We start from the raw sequence: 20,322 nt of genomic DNA on the forward strand, positions 1-20,322 counted from the left end.
CTCATGGTAGCCTGTCTTACCTACCAGACTGGGAGGCCTTGAGGGCAAATATTATATCTGAATCTTCACTACATCTTTGATGCTTATAATTCTCTTGAAAGAATTCTTTCTAGGCTCTGGACCTTTCCCTGGAATGCCTTGCCTCATTCTTCCCTCTCCCATTCACTCCTCAGGTATTGGCTTAGAGACCACCTCCTCCTCTAGAAGGCTTCCCTGATCTCAACTTGTGGGTTAAGTGCCTCCTCTGGGCTTCCACACCCCCTGTACTTCCCCATCATAATGCTTGCCTTCCTGTGTCCATCTTCCCAACAAGGTTATAAACACATTGAGGGCAGAGACCAGGTCTGTCTTATTGTATTGCCTAGGTCACACTAAGTCCTCAATAAGTTTGCTTGAACAAATGAATCAATAAAAGTAAATATTAAATACATGTCATTAAACTCCAGGTTATTTAATGGCTTTCAACACAGGACTGGGCACCTGATAGATACTTATGTAAACTTATCGAATGGGTGAAAACCAACAACTCCGGAATTTCTGTAAAGAAGAAAGTTTTAGTGGCAGCAATCTGGTTAAAGCAGCAATCTGGTTGGTTCCTCTTGACAGAATAATGTCAAAGAAGGATCCCAGGTGTGACAACGAAGAGTTAGCATTGAGAACACAGAAGAAAAGTGTGCTGGGGCTTGCCGGCCACAGCCAGCCACTGCCTGTTTTTGCATAGCCCACAAGCTAAGAATGATTTTTACATTTTTTAAGTGGTTGGAAAAATTAAAAGAATAATATTTTATAGCACATGAAAATTATATGCAATCCCAATTTCAGGGTCCAGGCAGTTTCATTGGGAGACAGCCACACCCACTCATTTACATACCACCTGCAGCAGTTGATTTAGTGTTACAGCAGTGAAGGATCCACATGTCCACAAAGCCTAGAATATTTACTGTCTGACCTCTTACAAAAAAAAGTTTGCCCACCCCTGGCCTCTGCCATCTTACTCTTACCCAGAGAAGGAAAAGAAACGTGTTGCAGCTGGCCACAAGGTGTCAGCATCTCACCATGGTGCTTTCAGCTGAATGGGCTCCTCTAAGGAACCACAGCCAGGAGTATGGCCCCAGGCCCTTGCGTGCCCTTGAGCAACTCCCAGTGCCACCAGGGAGCTGGCTGTAGTTGTGGAGAACGACGGAGCTTAGAAGGTAGAAGAGGGGAGCCTGGCTGACTCGATGGGTTAAGTGTCTGACTTTGGCTCGGGTCCTGATCTCAGGGTCCTGGGATCAAGCACCTGGGATGGAGCCCTGCATCAGACTCCTGGCTTGTCCCTCTCTCTCTGTCTGCCTGACACCCTGCCATTCTCTCACTCTCTCACTCTCTCAAATAAATAAATAAAATCTTGAAGAAGAAGAAGAAGAAGAAGAAGAAGAAGAAGAAGAAGAAGAAGGAGGAGGAGGAGGAGGAGGAGGAGGAGGAGGAGGAGGAGGAGGAGGAGGAGGAGGAGGAGGAGGAGGAGGAGGAAGTTGGGGAGGGTCTGGAGCTCACATGAAGGGGATAGGACTGGTTTGGGAAGTCCAGGGGCCTGGTGCAGGTAGGCAGGCTTTTTTGGGTGCGCTGGGTTTTTTTTTGTTTGCTTGTTTTGGGTTTAATTTGCATTTTATATATGAAGGGTTTTCCAAACAAACTAAAATTCTTTATTTTATCTAAAACTATCCATGAAGAAAAGCTGTGGGCCTTTTTCACAATCAGATAAGAGTGTAGCCCTCTTTCATGCCTGGAACCAACAAGCCCACAGAGCTAAGGTTGAGGAGGGGTGTGCACCGGGGAACATAGGGCCCTGCCCAGCAAAGCAGCCCACAAGTGGTACCCTGGCAGGATGTATTCCACCTTTCTTTCAAACCCTGGACCTTGAAACTCCTTTCAGGTGGGTGGGTATTTAGCTCTGTGTGCCAACTACTCAACCTGAAAGTGACAATCATATAGGGAGGGGCAGGGAGAATTCAGGAGAGAATGTCCCAAGAAGGAAATGATAAAGCTCTTTCACTTTAACACACCAACGGAAGTATCATTGACTGGTAACTAAGTTTCTTCAAATATTCACCACTGTGCTGAGTGCTTTACTCCCCACAGCCTCTGGAAAGTGGCACCAAGATTATCCCCATATTACACATAAGGAAACTGAAGTTCCAGGTGGGAGGCGACTTGCTGGGTCACTTAGCTAATAAGTAGCCAAGTGGGGAATCTACCCCCACACTGCCCAACCTGTGTGGCACCATGTGCCTCAGCTAAGGTCAAAGCAAACGGCATGCCCCAGCACCCCCCTAAAAACACAAGCTCTACCAGGGCCTCCAGGGCTCATCATTCATCCTAACTAAAATAAGCCTAACTCACAGTCAATATGCACTGAAGGAACAAAATGAATAAAGCCTTCCAAATACTCCAGTGAAGTGCCTTTCCTTGTCCAATCAGCCAACTCCCAAAGCCTTCCAGAAAGTTCCAAGCTGCACTCTGGAAATAATCACCAGGCATGGTTCTTGGTTCTTAGCATAGAATGGCATGTGCTTCCCCTTTGCTTGTGCCGAGGACGGTGGCCACTGCAGACAGACTGCCTGTTCTTGGCTTCCTCCTCTCTCTGCCAGACTCCTCATACTCTCACTGCTTCTGTGTCAGGTCTGAGCTGGTCTCCTATGAGACGTGGACATCTGCTCCTGGAACTGCTTTTTTTTTTGTGGCTGCAGACAATGCCTAACTTCTAGTCACTTTACTGACTGAAAACGTGTCTCTAGCTGCCTATTGCTTGGAGAGGCCAGTGGAGTGCTCCAGATGGGTCCAGATAATTAGATTCCTGCCCTTCCCATGACTTGTTGGGTGACTGGACACATTTCCTCACATCAAAGCCCTCACCTCCTTGTCCCATTTTTGTGTTAGCAATTTGAACGGAAGCATGCAAAGTCCCTGAGCAGCCAGAGAGGCCTGGAGACCCAGGCCCACCCAGTCTGGAGTACCTGAGGAAGACTGTCCACCGAGGACACGTACTGAAAGAAGTCCTCCTTGAAGAAAGGATTCGGTCAGGAAGGACTTTTCATAACTCTGTTCTCAGGAAATTAAGTAGCGGAGAGCAGACTCCTATTTGGTGTCCATGTCTCAGAAGTCAGGAACAAGATTGAAAGGGTCATGATCAATTCTGAAGCCTCTGACACCACCCACATTGATTAGCCTGGCTTACTCTATCAAGTGTTTGTCAAGTTTTCAATCATCTAACAAACAGACATTAACTGGATACTGTGGATAGAAAAGTAACCCAGATAAATGATGGACAGAATGGGTACCTACAACCCCTGGATGGGAACCCCAAGGACAGAATGGGTACCTACAACCTCTGGATGCGAACCCCAAGGACAGAATGGGTATCTCTCAGCCTCTGGTTGATCTAGCAATTACTCAGCCCAAGAACACACTCACAGGTGCACATGCCACCTTCCAGCTTTCTTGAAGGCACTCATCCTCTCAACCTTGGTCTGGCTCAGCCTGCTAAGTCCGGGGTGCCTGTTCTGCACCAGACCTTCTGCCCCTGGGGCAGCAATGCAGACATTACAGTGACAGCCGCTGGGTCCTGCAGGCAGGGCGCCGTGACTGTGGCACACAGCCAGATGATCAACTACAGCCCCAGTGTGTGGCAGGACTCATCTGCTGCTAAGGGGGGCTCTGCTGATGTTGACTTGTGACACTCCAGGTAGCAGTTCCCACTTGGCCTGACTTGAGCCTGGAAGTTTCTCTGCTATCGGCCCTGGCTGCCTTTTGGGGTGAGGATGCTGTTGGGCACACACAGGTCTGGCCAAGGGTGCGTTTTATGGAGGGCTTGACTGAAACTAAAGGAAGGCGAACAGATTGGGAGGAAATGTAACAGGGCGCTCTGTGGAGTAAGGCAGATGTGTGCACATAAACACACCTGTTCTGGGGAGTACAAGGCAGTGAAGAGCTAACCAAGGTAACTAGAACGAGACAGAAGATGCTATTATGTCAGTTACAGAAAGCAAAATCTTTGGCAAATCAGCCACCCTCTATGGGCCAAAGCATTCCATCAAAGATACCAGCTTCATAGGAACATGCACGTGAAAGCACCTCAGAGAAGCAGCCTTTAAGGCCGCAATGAGCTGTCTCGCTCAGTAGGGGTGACTTCACCCCCTATTGACACTTGGTGACACCCAGAGACATCTTTGGTTGTCTCACCAGGAGAAATGCTACTGGCATTTAGTAGGTAGAAGTCGGGATGCTTCCTAACATCCTACAATTGTATAGGACAGCATCTCTCCCGACAGAGAATTTATGGCTCCCAAATGTCACCAGTGTTGAAGGCGAGAAGCCCAAGCTAGAGGAGCAGGCTTAGATCTGCATTTTATGCAGGGTGGGACCTTGGGAGAGCTGTGTACCTCCTCATCTGTAAGACCTGAGCTGCACATTACACAACTTTGGGAAGGTCAAGCCCCAAATGTCCAGGAAAACTTTTCATAACACTGTAAAGGCTTCTTTTCTGAGCTTTTCTTAGTTTGAAACCTGCAGGTGATGGAAGCATCTAGTACAGTCACTGGCATATAATAGGTGCTCAGCAAATTAAAGAGAAAATCATCATAGTAAAAACAAAAAAGGCCCATGTCCCCTTTCTGGCCTGTGTGCTCTGTATCTCAAGCCACCTTTTTTTTTTTTTGCCTGTCCATTCTATTAAGTTCTGTACAGGCAGAGGGTAGTGATGTTAGCAGAGGCTATGTCGAAAGCACCGTTGAATGATCAGGGATAGGACTGATCGTATACCCCGAGGACAGAAGACACAGGAGACCGGGAAGTTTTGCCAAATCCAGGGAGAGACTCCAGCCCCAGGAGTCCTATACTTCTCATTCCTATGGGGCAAGATCCAGGTGGCAGCTGCCCCAGGGTCTCGGTCCTCAGCTGCCTCCGCTCAGGGGTGTCAGCCCGCCCAAAGAGCTGTGCCAGTTGTTGGCACTCAGCCTACAGAAGCTGGACCCAGAGCGGGCAAGTTGGTGGAGGTGGCAGGTATGGAGTGTGCTGTTTCATCGTCTCCTCCGGGAGCCCTTCTGACGTTCCCAGCCTGTGGAAGCTGTTGCGAGGGGATCAAGGGCATGATCCACCCTCAAACGTGCCATCCGTCTGAGAATGCCAGATGTACCCTTGAGATTTGACGAGAGAGCGGATACTTCACAAAGTGTGTGCAAGTGCTGCAGCAGAGGGCGGATGTACTAAAAACTGCGAAGCCCCGCAGCTGAACGGAGCGCGCTGGAGCTCGGGCAGACGCTAAGCTTGGTGCGGCAGGGTCCTCAGCAATCTTTGGACTGCGGCCTTGTCCCTGTCCCTGTCCCTGTCCGGAGCCTGCCTCAGCGCTGGGGGAGGTGCCTGCCTCAGGAGCCGGCACTCCTGCCACACAGCACCGCTTCCCATGGCCTCCCACCCCCCAGCTTCTCGGAAGAAAGTGGGAGAACCCCATCTTGGCGCCCGGGAAACGGGCAGAAAGGCAGGCGTGGCTCAAGGCTTGGTGCTTCCAGTCTGGATCCTCTGACAGGTTAGGGCTGGGGAGGACCTGGGCCCGCTCTGGGTCAGAGGGGAGAGAGACAGGAGGCCAGCTTCTCTTGTGGGTAGAGGAACGAAGCCTTTGGGAAGAACCCTGAGGAGCTGGTCCCTTCTTCAGGCCTCCTCCCTTGCCCTCACCAAGGGTGATCTCTTCACACCCCCCCTGCCATTTGCCCACGTGTGTCTCATACCAACAAGGTGATGGCCCCGCAGAGGGGACACCCTCCACGGCCCAGTTTCTACCTCCCCCTTCCTTCCCCTGCAGAACAAGCACGTGCCACATTGTCAGCACTTCCCAGGAAGTGTTTAATCCTCATAAAAGCTCAAGGAGGTGGGTCAGGGTCCCCTGCCCTCCAGGCCCCTCCCCTCAGAAGCTAGCCTCAGGATGAGGGGAAGAGCCCCTGGGAACCAGGCTCACCCTTCCTTTCCTCCCCACCGCTGGAGGCCAGGTTCTCCTCCAAGTGCACCACACCATCCCACCTGCTGGTTCACTTCCGTGCCCGCAGTGCCCTCCCCCAACCCTGCACCTGTGCCCCTCCCCAAGGTGCTGGTGCCTAAGGGTTTTTGCAGAAGGAAAGACAGAGAGGAGTTTGGTTCAAAAGTAAGAGGCTGAAAAAGGCTGCCTGGTGGTGCTTCCACTGGGTGCCGCAGCCTTTCGGCTCTGCTGCAGCTATGATCTCCCAACAGTAGGCTCACAGAGCCTGCAGTTTGGCAGTTTCTCTGTTGTCCATTCCAGAAATCTCTCCTCAGACCCCTCTGGTTACATAAGTGTGGAGAGGGCAGCATGGGACTTTAGGCTGCTCTCCCTGGCTTGGTGTTGTAGCCATGAGGCCAGGCCTCTTTGCAGAGGACAAGGATCCTAGATGCAGCCTGACTTTTGGCAGAAGGCAAAGGCTGGTCTTTGGCTGAAATGGACCTGGAGAAGGCACAAAAGTCCTGGCTGTTGAGGGGGCTGAGGGCCATCTTGGGGGCAGGGGAAAGGACAAACGCCCTTGTCTGCAGGACTCAACCTCTCATACCACTTGAATCTCCCACCCTCGGCCAGCTCTCTCTCCCTGCCCTGGGCTGCAAATCAAGGCACATTAACAGGAGGAAGGGGCCCCAGGGAAAGGCACAAGAAGAACCCCCATATGTGTTTGCAGCAGGCAACAAGCCAAGGGGGTCTGGACCACTGGGTAGAGACTGCTACAACAGTGTGGAGAGAAGGAAAGGAGACCTTAGTCGGAGGGCTCTCAGAATGGCAGGGTCAGATCCTGCCACTGGCTGGGGGGAGGCCTTCCTCTCATTTCACTCTGGGTGTAGTACAGGAGCCTGCAGGAAGCAGGCCAGGAAGGCCGCAGCAGCCGGTGCCCCAGCTGTATCTTCCACCTTGAGTTCAGAGCCCAGGTCAAGGCTGGCTCCCTGGCTCAGAGCCCCATTTGTCCTCTTCCCTTATATCCCACCAAACCTCTTGGGGGACCAGAAGCACCGGGAAGCCCAGGGAAGGAGAAGTCAGGGAGCTGGGGCTGCCCTGGAGACCCCATCACATCGGGCATGAAGACATGGGCTCATCCCATCTGGGGACCTGCAGGGCAAGGCTGACTCAGTGGAGAGAGGGGGTCCGGCATAAAGGAGAGCAAACATGAGTCAAGCTTCCACTTAATGTAAACAAGAAGGAGTGACCCCTGCCCGGCCACCGACAGTCTTGTAGGGGCACGTGATCATCTTGAGATGCTGCAGACTCTCACATCTGGGGTTGAGGGGCCTTAAGGCCAGGATGGAGGCTGATGGGCAGGAAGCGAACAAGGGTCCAAAGTGCAAACTGGTACAGGGTTTGACCTGTGTTCTCCTTAGGACAGGGCCGGGGGCATCCACAGGTCCTACCCACCGCTGGCCCATGGCTCAGGAAATCACACAATTGCTGGCCTTGGCAGGACTGGGACTTGTTTTACCTGCAGAGACAAGTGACACAGGCAAGGAAGACATAAGTGTTGGTGGACTCGCCTCCCACTCCTCTCCTGGGTACTGCCCGCACCCCAAATTGAGGGGTGGGGCTCACTGTCCCCCTCTCAAGCTGCTGATCTGGAACCAGTAGGCCCCCCAGGAAATCAAAGGAAAGGTTCTCCCTGTCTGGTACTCTCAGCAAGACTATCACTGTTTGGGGGTATCAAGGGATCTCCGGATATCAGCAGTGTTGGGGGGGGGGGGGCGGTAGGATCCAGAACACCAATCTACTACGATAATCAATGACTTAAAAAGGCTTGCCAAGAGGTGGCTTACCAGTAGCTAATACTGTACACAGCCTCCCTCACAGCTTACAAACCGCCACCAGTCATGCTCTCAGGCAGCCCCCCGGGGCAGCCGCGCTGTGAGAGGGTGCCATTAGCCCTGCCTCACAGCTGAGGGCAGCGGGCCACCAGCTCCCCCGAGCCAGCAGCAGCACCTGGCCTCCAAATCCAGCCGCAGCTCCTTCCACTGTGCGGTTACTCCAGGAAGGGGTCACCAGGGTCAGCAGGCTGGCGGAGAGCCAGGCAGCGTGGCTGGGGGCGGGGGGTAGTTTTAACACAGAGGATGGAGGGAGCACACTTCATTGAGGGGGAAAGAAGAGGGAGAAAGGGGCACCCAGGTGGCTCAGTTGGTTGAGCATCTGCCTTTGGCTCGGTCGTGATTCCCAGGGTCCTGAGATTGAGCCCCACCTTGGGCTCCCTGCTTAGCCGGGAATCTGCTTCTCTCTCTCCCTCCCCTGCTCTTGCTATCTTTCTTGCTCACTCTCTCTCAAATAAATAAGATCTTAAAAAAAAAGAAAGAAAGAGAAAGAAAGAAAGAAAGAAAGAAAGAAAGAAAGAAAGAAAGAAAGAAAGAAAGAAAGAAAGAAAAGGAAGAGAAAGCTGTTCTTCTCCAGGCCAGCCAGAGAAGCATGCTTCTCTTCCCAGGCCCCTTCTATCCATTTCCACTTCCTTTCAATCCAAAGCCGAGGCCGGTGGCTTCTCTGGCGGGATTTCTGTTTTCATAGCTGCAGAGGGAAGAGAGGGTGGCAGGGAGCTGCGAGGCAGATGCTGACACCTCCTGGCCCTCCAGGTGTTGGGCTGCTGGGCCTCTGTCCTCCTGGGCTCCTGCTGCCTCTCTCCCAGGTGCAAGCTTCTTCCTGCCCGTCCCTCCCTACAACTCCAAGGGTCCCCTCCCTGGCGCTCACACCACCTTCCGCTATCACTCCAGCTGTGAATTTAATTAATGTGGCGGCTGCTTCCTCTCTTGAGCCATTAGGAAGGGAGACACTGAAGAGGCTTTAGTGGAGCCCTTCCAGACCCCCCCCACCCTCCAAGCTCAGCTCACCACCACCTTGTCTGGGCAGACTGAACCCACTCCTCGGGACTTGCTACAAGTCCAGCTGGGCCTCCTTGGGGCGTATCAGACTTAGAGAAGGTGGGAGGGCAGCTGGACGACTGTACCACCCGCTCCCTGGGGGCTCCAAGGGTCAAGGTGCTTGGGTCATCCTCCATGGTGGTGCCAGGCTGCCTCTGATGCAGCTCTGCTGGGGACTACTTCTGCTGTCCCACAGTCCCCTCTATGCTGCAATGGACACAGCAGTCCTCACTTCCTCTCCTTAGTGGCTTCCTTCCTTTGCTTGGCCTACAGAGCAGATGCTGAGTCTCTCCCTGGAGGCAGCAGCATTTTGGAGACAGGAAAGCAGATTGATTTCTGCCTCCAGAAGCAGGGGAGTGTGGCTCGGGGGTGGGAAGGGCAGGCCTGCTTTCCAGGGCTCCTACTCTCCTGCCCTGGGGTAGGGGGAAGCTGAGAGAGGCGGAGGGGTGAGGATTGGGGGAGCCTGAGTTTGCCAGTGTGTGCTTCCCACTTGTTCCATAAGGATCCTGAAAGCCTGCAGAGCTTCTTTAGACTCAGGATTTAACTCCATGCCTCTGACAGAGAGATGGTTTGAAGACAAATTCTTTGTGTGCTGTCATTCCTTCGGCGCACTTAGAGTCTACCTCATGCAGCTGTTTGGCAGAACCGAGGAGAATCAGACCTGCTCAGGTTAACAGGACAAGGTCTGTGTGGCAGGGGCAGCCCAAAGGTGATTTGAGGGAAGGCCAAACTGCAAAGGGAGCTAACACTGCAGAGACTGAACCTAGGGTGGGAGCTGGTGGAGGCGCCTGGGGCATCAGGACAAGGATGCTGATCTGGCTGGTCCAGACAGGGACCACGGGGTCTACCTACCAAGGGGTTTCAGGACTTCATATTCCCCCTTTCTGGAAGATTCTTCCTCTGGATGACCACACAGCTTTCTCCCGCCCTTCATTCAAGTCTCTGTTTCAATGCCCCTTTGTCCCTTCGTCAGAGAGGCCTTCTCGTTCACGCGTTATAAAAAGGGTCATTGCCCTCTCTTGCCCTTCTGTTTCCAGTACGGTGTTCATTCCATAAGAGCAGGGACTTTGCTTGCTTTGTTCACTGCTGTACCAGGAACTTAGAACAGCGCCTGGCACAGAGCAGACACTACATAGATATATATTTGTTGAGTAAAATGGGTGACCAGGCAGGGACAAGCTACTTAGAGGTTCATACCAATACTAACAATAAGCAGCATGAGTAGATCTTGACTGGGTGATACACAAGCCCTCACTCACCTAGATGGTGATGGACAGGCGCCTTGGCTAGGACCAAGCAAAACCAGAAGGGTGGAGGGATTATGACAGATGCCAATGAGAATGAGGATGCTTGCCTCTTTTCTAGAACCAAGTGGGATCAGTTCCTCAAAGGATGCTCACTTGACTCCCCTCACCTTGCTGTGTGATTGGGACCCTGACTGGTAATAGTGCTTGAGTTTATTAAATCAGACCTCCAAACACTGGCTGGGGCATGACCCATGATGGTCAGGAGTGACCCTGGATTTTGAAACTCTATCTTGACAAGACAGCTCTTGAGTAGACTTATCCTGGAACTGGAGACCCACAGGTCCCCTAGGGAGCTCTGAACCGCAGAAGCACGTTCCCAACCTTCCATCCATATGGCCCCAGATTTCTGAGAGAGATTTGAGACTTCCAGTCCCCAGAGATGACACAGGTGAGCCTGAAGTCCCAAGTTCAAGAGCTTGGTGGCCATAGCACGAGGACCCACACCACATTGCCAGTTAGGGTGGCCCCCCATGCATGAATCAGGGAACCCAGGAGAGTTCTGGAAATGCAACTGTCACTGCAGAACAGAGAACTCTGAGAAGAAAAGCATGGGCCTGGGGGACCTTGGAAGGTGGTGACCCAGAGGCACTCTGGAGTGTTAATGGCACTCACCACTAATGGGATATGGGGGGTGGGGTGGGGTGGGGGAGTCCATTGGTAAGAAGCCTGTGGCCCTTCCAAACAGTCTTTAAAGATATAGGGAAGTGGCACTAACTCTAATCTTCTGGAGATAGCCACAACACTTGGTGCAGGGCCCTGGGACACAAGAGACCCTGCTGCCTTATCTCACTGCGTGACCATGGATCAGAGGCTTGCTCCTCTGCATCTCCTATCTGTGAAACGATGGCACCAGGAAGTGTGGTTGCGAGTTCTGTGTGACACCATGTAGCATGTGTCTACCCAGCACTTGGTCAGGGTCAGGGAATGTCTATTGTGTTGGCATTTCCCAGTGATCTTCCTGGAGGGACAGGAGAGGCTCCACAACATTATTGGGAACATCCTCCCCAAGTCTGGCAGCCCCATGAGAGCCTTATCTGAGTGTCATCATAATCCGCTGCTCTGGGGACCCCTTATATGGAAAACACTCAGGACACTTTAAAATACAGATTACTGAGCCTAGCCCAACGATACAGATTCCTCACTGTATTTTATTTTATTTTATTTTATTATTTTTATTTTTTTAAAAGATTTTTTTAAAAGATTTTATTTATTTATTCATGATAGACATAGGGGGAGAGAGAGACAGAGATACAGGCAGAGGGAGAAGCAGGCTCCATGCAGGGAGCCTGATATGGGACCTGATCCCGGGACTCCAGGATCACGCCCTGGGCCAAAGGCAGGCGCTAAACCGCTGAGCCACCCAGGGATCCCCCTTCTCACTGTATTTTAACAAGCCTGTCCAGTGAATGTGCTCCCTGAGATTGGGATCTCTGTCCCAGAGGGCCTGTCCCAAGCTCCTGGGTGGACATAGGTGGCAGGCTTGGGAAAGGTGTTAAGTGCACCAGTGCAGAAGCAAGGTCTCAGTTGTTGAGAAAAACCGAAAGGAAAAGGAGCTCAGCTTCCACCAGTAGAGGGGGCAGTGAGCCTTCAAACCACCAGGCAACACCCTCCCACCTCCAAACCTGACAAGACACCACCCTCCCATCCCAAGACCTAAAAGAAGAAAGGGATTTCCAAAGGTTCTCCCAAGGGCCACACTTGGACCTGCAAAAATTTGCATACTGCTTGACAACTATATACTTCTTATCGAGCAATTTTACAGGCTGCCAGCATTTACCTTTTCTATTTTTCTCTTCTACCCACCCTATCCATCAGCCCAGGGTCTCCCTTGACAAGAGGGCAGCAGGGAGAAAGAGGACAGAGTCAGAATCAGGAACTCAGAGGGACCTCAGAAACCCTCCCTGGCTCAGTCCCTCCTCTTCTTGAACAGGAAACAGCCCTGGGGAGGGGAAGGGATGTGTCCGGGGTATGGGGAGCAAAGTGCTGGGAGCTGAGATCCCACATGATGTCTGCTCTGAATGGTGGCTGTAGGAAAAGGATCCTTTCCCTAGATGAGGGCTGTAAGGTAGTAAAGTGATTTCCTCCCAAATGACAGTTCTAGGAGTACTGGAATTACTAGTTCCAACCTTGGTGGCCCCAAGCAGTTGGGAATATGACCCTCTGGCACACAGAGTCCTAGTGACTTCGCTTCTGCCCAAGACGAGGCACCAGGACACCCCAGCTGGCAGTTAAACATTTAGGAAGCTGGAGGCTTTATCAGCCTGTGGGCAGAGGAGGGTCCTCTTTCTTGCCCCTGCCTTGGAAGGAAGCAAGTGGCAGGGACAGTAAAGAGCTCATTAGCAACCTGAATATCAGGCCCTCGGAAACTGGATGCCCAGCAGGTAGGCAGAGGCTGTGCTGGATGAGGCCACTCTCTTTCTTCTAAGTATGGAGAAGCAATAGGATGACCCTACTGGGCACCCCTGGGGCCTCTTGAGCTTTATGTGCTGGTGTGTTGGGCCCTCAGGGGAGCAGCTTCCCTAGGGTGCAGCCCCACATGCTTGGCTGGCTCCTGGGCACCGTGTGCTCATACTCAGAGGGCAGCGGCAGTGGCAGTGACCAGCCAAGTTCTCCAAGCAGGGGAACTCACTGCTGAGAGACTTAGGAAAGGCGGCAGCAAGGGACAAGACAATGGGGCCTTTTGTTTCTATGGAAACCACACCTCAGGGTGAGGGGCTGAAGGGAGAGAGAGCTTCCACTACACCTGCAGTCAGGGCAAGGGAAATGGCCCTTTGTGTGGTTGGGCTGGCCCCTCCCCCTCCCTTCCCTGCCAGGTGTTCACCATGGCAACCCTTCCTCCAAACAAGAGGTGCAAAGTGGCAAAGCATCTGGTGTTGGGGGAGCCAGGGAGCCCAGGGGGAGTGGACTGGGGGCCACCACCCCTCCCTCACAGGACACGGGCCCTGGCCTGTGTTTGAGTCCTGACCCTGCTACCACTTACTGGGCCCTGGGACCACTTAATTCACCTCTCTGAGCTTCAGCCATCTACCTCTGTGGTTGTCGTAAAGGCCAAGTGAGAGAGGAAGCATTTAGTGAAGGACCTGGCACATGGAGATGCCCAATAAATGCTTCCCAGCCAAAGGAGGTACGGCACTGGCACGCCTGCGTCCTGAATTCAGAGACTCCCAGGCCTGTCCTAACTGTAAGAAGCCCCGACCGAGTGTGTCAGGTTCTGTGGCGAGCTGGTGAATCAGCGGAGAGGAAGGTGGCTATGATCCTTGCACTCAAGCCACTATCGGCTCAAAGCTGGGGCTGTGGGGGACACAAGAGACCTGGAAGCACTCAGGCTGCCCAGGGCAAGGCCCCACCATCACCTGCCTGGCCAGGTGGAGGCCAGTCTCACTGCCGCAGGGTGCCATAGCCACGGGAGAAATCCCAACCTGGAGACAGACCCCTTGCACTCAGAGGTGCTGCCATGAGGAAAGGCACCAGCAGTGAGCAGCCTGGCTCTCACCACCAGTCTGGGGCCGGCTCCAGAGAAGGAGAGGCCCAGACCTCTAGGGGATCCCAGAGAGACAGCCAGGAGGAGAGCGCCACCAGGAAGAGTCTCTCCCAAATATAAGCAGCATGGCAAACAGTGCTTAGCAAATAAACACGGAAGAAACAAGTCAAACTATTTACAAGAGAGAGGAGGAAAGTGGGTCAGGGCATTGGTGGGGCCCAGGTGAGGGTGGGGCCTGTTTGATCACACTGGATTGTGATGAGAAACGTTGATGTGGCCAGGAACAAGTTTTCTAGAATGAGCCCTAGGCTCAGAGGCGGAGGTCAAGCCTGCATCAGGCCACTCCGCTGCCCTGTGCCTGTTTCTTCAGGCACAAAGGAGAAAGTGTCCAAGCCTCTAGAAGCAAGAACAATAGCTCTTAAGCTACTTCATGTCCAGCACTGTTTGAAGCACTTCATAGCCTCAGAACAGCTGAGCAAGGCAGGTACCCTTCTCCCCTTTTGTTTTATCATTTTTAAAGATCTGCTTAGTATTAGAGGGAGAGAGAGCATGAGTAGGGAGGGGCAGAGGGAGAGAAAGAGAGAATCTTAAGCAAGGCTCCACACACTGTGCAGAGCCCCACGCAAGGGGCTTGATCTCACGACCCTGAGATCATGACCTGAGCTGAATCAGAGTCAGCCCTTTTAGCCAACTGAGCCAGCCAGGTGCCTCACTCTTCTCCCCTTTCAGAGGAGAGGAAGTGAACTCGGCCCTCCAGCGGCTGGCTCATGACCATAAGGTAGAGAAAAGCTAGCACAGGATGGGAACTGAGGACCGTCTGACCTCAGAGCCCCCGCTCCCTGTGTGCCAGCATATAGGAGACAACGCTCCTGGATGAGGACAGGAGGCCCAGCGAGCACCAGGCCGAGAGGGAGGGCTCACCTGAGATGTCAGCACTGGAACCGTCTTTGGGCCTCTTTCCTGTCACAAACTCCACTTCTGCAAAGGTCTCGGTGGAGACGGTGCTGGTCATGCCGTTGGGCGCCGTGGGACTCTTGGCCCGCCGACTGAAGAACCTCTTGCTGAAGCGCTTGCCCTCGTTGGCCGGGGTGGCCTCCCCGTTGGCAGCCTCTCCCTTGCCGTTTCGGACAAGCACCTCCGGAGGTCTGGGCTTCAGGTCCACACGCAGGTGAGAGACCAACCTGCTGTCCTTCTGAATCAGCTCTCTGGGGGGAATGGGCTCCACAGGGGGCAGCATCTGCTCCAGCGTGACCAGGTCATTCAGGAAGCTCTCCAGCCGCCGGGCCGCCTCGCCGCCTCTGCCACCCTCCTCCTGCCCCTCTGGGTTGCCGCTGGCCTCCCGCTGCTGCCGGGCGGCCCAGCGCATCAGCTCCCCAGGTGGGTGGCGGCTGCCTGACACCAGGGCGTACTTGGGGTTGATGAGCTTGCGAGCCACGGTGGAGGAATACTCAGGGCCCAGCCTCCTGGCACCCCCTGCCAGGTTCAGCTGCTGGTACAAGTTCACCTCCTCTGAGATGGCATACAGCTCCCGGAACTCCACGTCGAAGGGCTCCACGTTCTGGCCTGTCAGGAGGAGGAGCAGGTTCCTGTCCACGTAGGAGGAACTCCATGTGAACCTGGGAATGGGAGGACAAGAAAGTGTGACACGTAGGCCCAGCCTATGGCCTCACCCTGCCAGCAGCCCCCTGGTGGTCCGTCTCACCCCCCCCCCCCCCACACCCCACCTCATCTATCACTGAGGCTGATGCCTGGCTGCCCTGGGGAAGGCGTCTCCAGGACCCACATCCTCCCTCTTTGCCAGACCTTGACTTCAAGTGCACAAAGCGGGCAAGGGCATGAGAAGTCAGGCCTGGATTCCAGCCTTGTAAAGTAGGGCACGTGGGGAGTATGGTCACAAAGGTGTTGTGAGGCTCACGTGTGGTACCACAAAGAAAACATTTAGCTCAGTTCCTGGCACAAACACACACTGAACAATTGGTAAAGCAGCTGCTGCTATTGTTAACGTAGCTCTTCTCAGAGTCTTTAGGGTGCGCGGTGTCTGCAAACCCCCACACTTCAGCCCCATCAGAGGCCTTCTGCCACTTGTTGTTTCATGGCTCCAGGTATCTTTCCTTACCTAGATTTCAGTGTACTTGGAGGGCAGAGACCGCACGGATACAGTCTCATGTTACTGGCAATTTACTTCTGAATTGGAATTTGGCACACATTCTCTCCACACCACATCCTCATGTTTCTTTTTTTCTTCTCTCTTCTTTCCTCTCTCTTGTTTTGTCGGCATATGAAAATTCATTATTGTCATGTTTTCACCATCAAAACAATGATCTTGGTCTTTCCTTCTTGCCTTTGTATGAGGTCAAGAGAGAGACACTGGCTGCTTTACCTTAAAGCCAACTCCAAGAATGATCTTGGTCTTTCCTTCTTGCCTTTTGAGGTCAAGAGAGAGACATTGGCTGCTTTACCTTAAAGCCAACTCCACTGACAGCTTGACCTTGGCCATCAAATCCGGCAACCAGAACCTCATCATTTTCCTCAATAAAATTCAAACAACCACCACTGGGTACAAAGGCTGTGGCTTTTTTGCCATTCTTGATCAGCGGGACCCTGACACATTTCCCAATGGCAGAATGTGGCTGTTCTTCAACCCCTGCTTTGCCCAGCACAATTCCCTTTGCGTGGGAAGTGCCTCCAAAAAGTTTGGCCTTTGGGGCTGTGCCCAAAGGGGGCTTTCTGATACTGTTTATCATGCCACTTCTGATCTTCCTGGCAGTATGATAACTGTGACATTTGCCCACTCTGCCAGTGCTACAGGCCTGAGCAAAAGAGACCACACCCTCACATTTTCCTATATCTGGTCCACTCTGCTTCCTGATTGTCCGACCCGATGACTGGCCTCAAAATGCAACCGGTTGCTGTGGACCATGAAAGGCAAGCCACACTTAATGGCCAGTAATAGTTGACCCTTTCTGGAATAATCCAGTAGCCAGAAATGTTGAGGGCAAGGACTGGCCAGGAGGCTCTTCTTGCCATTAGATCACACAATATCTCTTAAACCCATAGCTCCGGGGGCCAGAGTCTTCCTGACCATGTACGTTTGTTACTATAAATAAAGGCCTCCTGGGTGGTTCTCTGACCTGGCCCAACTCACCTGTAAGATCCAGTGGCTACTTTTTCGCCATCTACCATTAGGAACTTTGATGACAGGGTCCCCTTGATTTTCCCCATGGGCATGTAGAAGCCAACACCTGTCACAGAGCGGACACGGATGTTCTGTTCAGAAGAGGAGAAAGGCATTGTCACTCAGGCAGAGGGCTTATAAGGCTCTGAGCTAAGTTTTGTGTGGGCAAAGAAGGAACCCTCTTGTCCATGAAATCCTGCTTGTTGGCTCCTGTCTATACTACACTCTGCTTCCTACACCCATAGAGGTGGAACTCCATTTGGAGAGGAAGTTAGCAAATCTTGTTTAGAGCATGGATGAGCCCAGGATGGTTCCCAAAGCTCCCCAGAAGAGAACCATAGCCTGACCTTTGATCCTGACAGTGACTTTGTAAGGTGAGCACCCCAGGACTGGGCCAGAGCAGACTCCTTAGCCTCAATAGTCTTGAGATAAAATTTAAGCTGGGCATATAATTTAGAGTTATCAATTCACAAGGCATGGTTTTAGACAGAAAGAAGGGTTGAGCTCTTGACGTTCACCTGTGCCCCTGAACTGGGGAGGAGGCAGAGAATGGGGCAGAGGCAGCCTCATCTCATCTCCTGCCCTTCCCTCCCCACACTCCACCTCTACCCCAGTGGTACAACTTACCCGAATACGGAAGTCAGTGAGTCCCAGGCCCTGACACATCTCCAAGAAAAACTTCACGCCTGCCTCATCCAGGATGATATACACCGGGACCCGGCGCTTAAAGGCAGCATCCACAATGTCTTGGAAGATATCACCATCGGTGAAGAGGTCCATGACCACAGCAATGACCTGGATGGGGAAGGGCACTGGTGAGGCATGTGGTGATGCCATATTTACAGTGATACACTGTGTCCCAGAGAGGACCAGCTGGGCCTAGGTAACTGGAGGCCAAGAGTCAAACACCCCATCTGCACCACTCCTGGGATCTCCACATCCCCACCCACCTCTGAGCACATCTGAGCCCAGAGATAGGCTCTCTGCTCTGAGAAATGCCTGTGGGTCCAGGCTATGCTACTTGTACTTCATCCTTGACACTACCTCACCCTGGGCATTCTTCAGCAGCTCTTCAGAAGTCATATCAGGGAGATCTAGGAGGCTGAAGAAAGTTGGTCCTAGTGGCCCTAGGGAAACAAGTAGGCTCAAGAAGATGAGATCACTGAGAAGCATGGGATGGACTCCTTTCCACCACCTACAGATCTGCTCAAACCCATTCTCTGCAGGCTTTGGTGCTCTGATCTCCCTAGAGCTGTGCAAAGTTCCACACTCACCTTGGTTGCAGAATCAGGTAGAGAGCTCCAGTTAGCTCAAACTCTCTGGCCTCCAACTGGCCAGGTCATCCCACACCACCCTCAAGTAAAGGTCACTGCCTAGGACTCTTGATTTCTGTTAGTTGTAACTGAAAGCCTAAACTCTGAAGTGAGACAGACTGGGCCTGGTATACCAGCTCCACCACTGATTCATCAGTGCCCAGTGAATAATAGCAACTATCTCAAAGTGTTGTTGTGAGGGCTTAGGGAGGTAAACTATGAGAGCACTTGGCACAGTGCTTGGCACATGGTAAGCTCAACAAGTGGTATCCTCCATCCCTATCACCCTTACACATGTGCTCTACCATTACCCTCCCATTCACACAATATTATTTAAGACTATTTCATAATCATCCATACAAGTTAACATTTATTGAGCCCCATAGGCAGAGGGAGGATCTAAACTATAATCCCTAACTTCAAGGGGTTAATCCCATTGGAATGATAAGACATTTGCACAAAATAACTAAGACATGAGGCAAAATGAGATAAAATGCTTTAAGAGATGCACAAGTGACATGTGATGTGAGTTCAAAGTTGGAAGAGGGGTGGGTGGGAAGAGGGACAGCAGGAGGGAGGGAGACTGAATGATTACTTACAGCCAAAGGAGAACAAGAAAGCCTTCATCAGGGAAGCTGAAACCTGAAGAATGGGCAGCCTCAGGGACCATGAGAAATGAACTGGATGGAAAACCCAGCAGGCAAGTGGGCAGGGCTGTCGTGCATGGATATACAGGCTGTGCACTGCACATGAACTCTGGGCTGAGGCAGTGAGTGGAAGCTGTGCCTGCCTGAGGAAGGGACACCTTTTCCTAATCTGTACGCAGCTTCCACCTGGGCTAGCAGAAGCCTACAAGGTGGGTGTTTCAGGCAAAGAACACATCATAACGGCACTGAGGTCAGGGACTAACATGCACTGCACATTTTCCATGTGCTCCACACTGTTCCAGATGCTTTAGGTAAATTTTCTAATTTGATCCTCACAATAAGGAGGACTGTTCTCATTTTACAGATAAGGAGGTAAATGAAAAGGGGCCAAATGATGGCCTATGGTTATACAGTTAGCATGTAGCAGAGCAGGGATTTGAACTCAAGTCTCTGACACTATAAGGTATTTTAGAAACATCACATCAAAAGCTGGTTCTTTGGGACACCTGGGTGGCTTAGCGGTTGAGTGTCTGCCTTCGGCTCAGGGATGATCCCAACGTTCTGGGATCAAGTCCTGCATTGGGCTCCCTGTGGGGAATCTGCTTTTCCCTCGGCCTATGTCTCTGCCGCTCTCTCATGAATGAATAAATAAAATATTTTTTTAAAATAGCTGGTTTTTTTAAAAAAGACCAAACAAGATAGACAAACTTCTGGCTAGTTTGACAAAAACAGGAAATGCAAATAAAATGCTGAGTAAAAACAGAGAAATAGCCACACATATATTTACTTTTTAAGAAATTGTACTACTTAAGAAATAGTAAAATGGCAAAAGGAATATTAGGACTATTTACACACTGATGAATTTGAAAATGAGAATGACATGGTTAAGTCATTAAAAGCAAATTAAACATAATATAGCATAACCAGGTTTATCCTGGAAATGTTAGGAAATTCAACATCAGAAAATCTGTTGTTTTAATTTATAACATCTTTGGGGTCAAGGTAGGGAAATCATATATTTCCTTTTTTTTTTTTTTTAACTGCCTCTGAGGTTTTTATTTTTATTTTTTTTAAGATTTTATTTATTTATTCATGAGAAACAGAGAGAGAGAGAGGCAGAGACATAGGCAGAAGGAGAAGCAGGCTCCATGCATGGAGCCTGACATGGGACTCGATCCTGGGTTTCCAGGATCATACCCTGGGCTGAAGGCAGCGCCAAACTGCTGAGCCACCCGGGCTACCCATATATTATCTTTATAGGTTTTTTTTTTTTCTTTATAGGTTTTTAAAAAGTATTTAATAACATGAGATCTCTATTTGTGTTTAAAATTCTCAAAAAACTAGCAACAGAAGTGACCTTCCTTAAATTGATAAAGGCTATCTACAAAAAACCCACATGAAACATATTGAACAGAAAAACATTAGATGCATTCCCTTTAAGTCTCAAGAATGTCAATAATACTTTCACCACGTGTTGTGAAAAAAGTAT

The 20,322-nt window shown here is 51.5% G+C and overlaps 1 protein-coding gene and 1 long non-coding RNA gene across 2 annotated transcripts in view; one reads left to right on the plus strand and one right to left on the minus strand.

Annotated features, from left to right (window-relative positions):
• Positions 1 to 5,850: 5,850 nt before the first annotated feature.
• FAM83F (family with sequence similarity 83 member F) overlaps positions 5,851 to 20,322 on the minus strand; it is a 34,423-nt gene continuing 19,951 nt past the window's right edge. The window contains exons 2-5 of the mRNA XM_025459214.3: positions 17,501 to 17,668; positions 16,844 to 16,965; positions 14,620 to 15,314; positions 5,851 to 7,499 (exon numbers count right to left, since the gene is read on the minus strand). Coding sequence (XP_025314999.1) covers positions 7,450 to 7,499; positions 14,620 to 15,314; positions 16,844 to 16,965; positions 17,501 to 17,668 — 1,035 coding nt within the window. The 3' untranslated portion in view covers positions 5,851 to 7,449. The remainder of the gene's footprint in view (positions 7,500 to 14,619; positions 15,315 to 16,843; positions 16,966 to 17,500; positions 17,669 to 20,322) is intronic.
• Positions 12,935 to 16,249, plus strand: LOC125755907 (uncharacterized). Its single transcript, XR_007413434.1, has 2 exons — positions 12,935 to 14,182; positions 14,549 to 16,249. It is a non-coding gene; the product is annotated as an uncharacterized LOC125755907 (long non-coding RNA).

This window comes from Canis lupus, chromosome 10, assembly GCF_003254725.2.
Source record: "Canis lupus dingo isolate Sandy chromosome 10, ASM325472v2, whole genome shotgun sequence".
NCBI classification, from domain to species: domain Eukaryota; kingdom Metazoa; phylum Chordata; class Mammalia; order Carnivora; family Canidae; genus Canis; species Canis lupus.